General features: G+C 61.4%; 1 protein-coding gene across 1 annotated transcript; it reads left to right on the top strand.

The window, feature by feature from the left end:
• The first annotated feature begins 3,335 nt into the window (after positions 1 to 3,335).
• On the top strand, positions 3,336 to 4,282 carry LOC121080121 (C-reactive protein). The gene is made up of 2 exons (XM_040577984.1): positions 3,336 to 3,399; positions 3,663 to 4,282. Exons 1-2 carry the CDS (start codon positions 3,336 to 3,338, stop codon positions 4,280 to 4,282), a joined length of 684 nt encoding a protein of 227 aa, XP_040433918.1.
• Positions 4,283 to 4,311: the final 29 nt, after the last annotated feature.

Raw genomic sequence — 4,311 nt, 5'->3', positions numbered from 1 at the left:
CCTGCTTGCGTGTCTCTGCTTCTGGCTGCACATGCCAGGCGCTGCCTTGGCCTGGGAGATGTTGTGGCCGTGACCCTCCCCAGGGTGAGGGGCACCGAGGCCAGGGGAGGGGACAGGCGGTGGGATGCAGCTCGCCCTGCTGCACAGCGTGGCAGGGATGCAGCTGAGCCTACCATGCAGCCCACAGAGGCGTAGCTCGGCCCCCTCACGCCCTTGACTCCTGCCCCCCCCTCAGCCCCTCAAACCCCAGTCTATCAGCCAACTCTCCCTGGATCCCGCGTGCAGACTCTCAGGCCTTTCACCCCCAAATCCCCTCGCCGCATAGCTGCCCAGACCCCCGTCACAGACACCCAGCCTCTGACCCTTCGCTCCTCCCAAACGACCAGCTTCTCCCCCCAGCCACCACCCAAATGACAACAGTAACACTCAGTTCAACCCCCCTGAGCCCTGTCCCTCAGCACCACTGCCTTCCAGGGATGCTCCCACCAGGCACAAGGGCCACTGAGGGCCACTGAGTGCCATCGGCCCCCCAGTCCCCTGCCAAGCTGGCCTTGCTGCCTGCTGCAGCCCAGGGAGCCCATGGCTCTGCCCCAGTGCTGCCGGGTGACCCCACAGGATTTGGCCTCCAACAGGGCGTCCCAAGGAAGAGCTGTGGATTTCTTTGCTGTGTGGGAGCTGGGAAGTACCACGTGCCCAGGCTGTGCTGCTGCAGGGACCCCTTGCCAGCCGCCCACATTCTGCACCCACGACATGCACCCCACACCCTGGAGCCACGCTTGCCCACAGCTGACATCACTGGGATGAAAAGCCACACATGCCTGGGCCAGCAACAGGAACATCCACACAGCTGGGGTGCTTGTAAATACAATTCCTCATTAATTTAAGGTGTTCTGCCAAGAAATGATTGTTTCCTGCTCAAGAAATGGCAGGCTTGCACGGGCAGCTCACTGGCTTTACCAGCAGCAGTGGCCCACTTGTTTCCTTTGGGTGAAGGGGGTTGCCAGGCCAGAAGGCTGCTGTTAATGAAGCAGCTCTTACCACTTTACTGCAGTCCTTCGCCTCCGTTTTGACTGGGAAGAGCAGAGCCCAGGGAAGAGCAAGTGGAGTGGGTGCTACCATGCAACGTAGCTCTTGGAGAGCGTGCATTGCAGTGTGTGGCACTGATCGGAGAGCGTGGACCACTGGGCACAGCACCCAGCAGTGAGCATGCATGGCTGGGCATTGGCTGCCACGCACAGCACTAGTGGAAACCCCAAAGACAGAGGAGCAGGTGCCATCCTGGGACACACATCATGGGCAACTGCATCCCAGTGGTGAGTACCTCACCCCTCCCTGGCTGCTTCTCCCCCGCAGTTTCCCATCCTGCTGGCCGTGAGGGCTAGGACCATGGGGTGGTGAGCAGGTCCACAGCTCACAGGCTCATTTGCAGATGGCTTGGTGGGATTTGCACCCAGTGTGGGCCTGCAACCCTCCTTGGAGGCTGTGAGAAAATCTGTGCTTTTCATGCACAGCGGGGCCAGCCCAGGGACAATCCTGCACCAATGGATCAGCGGCAGGCAGCCTCCCTTCTCCCCACAGCATGGCCCACCCTGATAAATTGCCCTGCTCAACCTGCACCGAGTCTGTATGTGAATCACCAGCAGGGCAGCAGCTCTGTGGCAGGGAGCAGCAGCCCATCAGAGGGAATGTCTCAAGCGATGCCGTGGGATGCAGGCACCTGCAGTCAGGCAGATGCATCACTGCCTGATGCCCACCTGCCTCATTTGCAGAGCCCCAGTGCCCTGGAGAGTAGTAACTCCCTGGGCCTGCTGGAGATCATGGGCAACCTCTCCTACAATGACAGCAGACTCAGGCTTCTGCATGCCTGTGGGGATCCCCGAGGCTCAGTCCTGGCCTCCCCAGCTCCACAGGGCAATTCCAGCAGACGGGAAGATCAGCAACAATGTGAAGCAACAGGGGATTTTTCACTCCCTCCTGACAAGCCAAGAGAAGCATCAAATTCAAGATCAGGCAGTGGGAATTATATACAATATATACATCTCGGAGCCACTTGCCAAGCTTGTTTAATGGCAGGAGCTGGGAGGTGCAGGGGGCATGGGGCATGACATCCATTGTCTCTGGCCAGGCTCTCATGGGCCAAGGGATGGGAAGTGGGAGGCACGTGCTCCTCCGGCCTCCAAATTAGCAGGAAAAGTTCATAACAAAGCTCTGCAGTCTATTAGTGGGAAGTGGGGTAATTTACATCCAGCGCTGGAGGCATCTGAGCCATGGTCCACGAGGAACAGACACGTGTGGTCACAAGGCACATGTGATGCAGAACGGGTGTGGATGGAGAGCTGGAGTGGGGGCAATGTAGGGGCACAAGCCCACGGCCGGGCCAGAATCTGCCCACCCGCAGGGTCCAGGGCATGGCACAGCAGCACACAAGGAGCTGCCCTGGCTGAGCCAAGTCCTGCGGGACCTGGGGATTCATCCCTGGAAAATTGAGGGACTGACTTGGTAGGGAGTGAGCCCACGTTGTCCCGCAAAAAGGGGGTGGCCACCTGCGGCCAAGAGCACCCTGCTGTTGCCCTGCCATCCACGACCCCCACAGTGTATCCTTGCAACAGCCCCACACCCCCAGCCCAGACCCCTTGCCCAGCAGCCCAACAGCCCAACCCAGTGCCATCACTACTGAGCCCAGAGCAGACGAAATCCTCCTCCTTCCCAACCAGGCTGCACCCAGGCAGGGTGCACAGCGCACGGGTGCACGGGCCCCATCTGCCTGCAGGACACATGGACACCCTCAGGGGATGCCCAGAGCACAGACACCCACGGGCAATGCAAGACCCTCAGCCATTCGGCTTTGCTGCCGTTTCTTCTGCCACCTGGTGCCCACGGCTCCGGCTTAGGGCCCCATCCCTTTGCCCAGGACAGGGTGAACAGAGCCCGGGGACATGCCCAAGCCATGGGTTGGGGTGAGGGAGCCAGCACAGCTTCCCCTGTGCCTCTTGGGTGAGCTAGGATCACACCGGCTGACTCCCACCAGGGATTTGCCCATGGGGGTGAGACAAGAAGACCAAGGTTAAGCCATGTGGTCGGGGTGCCCCCACCGCCCGAGTGGGCACGTGGCCAGGGCACAGCCCCAAGCGGAGGCCTGTGCAGGCGGGTGACCCAGGGCCTTGCGGCACCGCCATGTGACAGCATGAAATCGCTCCTCCCAGGCATGCCAGGCTGCGAGGGACAGGATTGGGGGGAAGCATCTCCCCTCCCACCCTCCAGCTCATAAACCCAGTGGGCAGCAGCCCTGCACCAAGGCGACATCTCTTTCGGCACTGACCACAGCGCCCGGGACCATGGGCCAGCTGCAGCTCTGGCTTGCCATCCTGGCCGGACTCTCAGGGATCGTGGCCCAGGAAGGTAGGGGCAGCGCTGGGGCACAGGAGCAGGCACAGGGCAGGGCAGGTCGAGGGAGGATCTGGCAGCAGCTCTCCAATGCTCTCTCTGCTCCATGCCAGAGCCCAGTCAGCAGGTCTGGAGGATGCTGGAGCAAAGCTGGGGTCAGCAAAGGGGACATCAGGGTGGTGGGGTCACCCAGGGGGGCTGGAGGAAGTCTCAGAGGCATTCAGAGGGGACTGCAGGACAATCCAAACTCCCACCGCATCCCCTCTCTTGTCCCCCAGACCTGTCTCGGAAGGTGTTCATCTTCCGGAAGGACCCCAGTGACGCCTATGTGGTGCTGAGGCCCAAGCTCGGGCAGCCACTGCAGAACTTCACTGTGTGCCTGCGGTCCTACACCGATCTAACCCGGCCCTACAGCCTCTTCTCCTACGCCACCAAGGCGCAGGACAATGAGATCCTCGTCCTCAAGCCCAAGCCCAGTGAGTACCGGTTCTACGTGGGGGGCAAGTTTGTCACCTTCCGTGTCCCCGAGGGCCACAGGGACTGGGAGCACATCTGCACCAGCTGGGAATCAGCCACCGGCATTGCTGAGTTTTGGCTCAACGGGAAGCCCTGGCCCCGCAAGGGGCTGCAGAGGGGCTACACGGTGGGGGCAGAGGCAGCCATCTTACTGGGGCAGGAGCAGGATGCCTTCGGGGGTGGCTTCGACGTCTACAACTCCTTCTCGGGTGAGCTGGCCGATGTCTACTTGTGGGACATGGGGCTGTCCCCAGACAAGATGCGAGCTGCCTACCAGTCCCTGCGCCTGCCACCCTCCATCTTAGGCTGGAGGAGCCTGAGCTACGAAGTGAAGGGCGATGTGGTGGTGAAACCCCGGCTCCGGGAGGCACTGGGGCCATGAGAACCGGCTGGATCCGGGGCTGGGGCGGC

The sequence above is a fragment of the Falco naumanni genome, chromosome 20 (assembly GCF_017639655.2).
Source record: "Falco naumanni isolate bFalNau1 chromosome 20, bFalNau1.pat, whole genome shotgun sequence".
NCBI classification, from domain to species: Eukaryota; Metazoa; Chordata; class Aves; order Falconiformes; family Falconidae; genus Falco; species Falco naumanni.
The sequence above is the reverse complement of the archived record's forward strand: the minus strand, read 5'-3'. Positions and strand labels throughout refer to the sequence as shown.

Bases quoted from the DNA above. Each gene is read 5' to 3' on its own strand.
- LOC121080121 (XM_040577984.1), top strand. From the start codon at position 3,336: ATGGGCCAGCTGCAGCTCTGGCTTGCCATCCTGGCCGGACTCTCAGGG. The intron at 3,400-3,662 runs GTAGGGGCAGCG...CTTGTCCCCCAG, and splicing joins AGGGATCGTGGCCCAGGAAG to ACCTGTCTCGGAAGGTGTTC.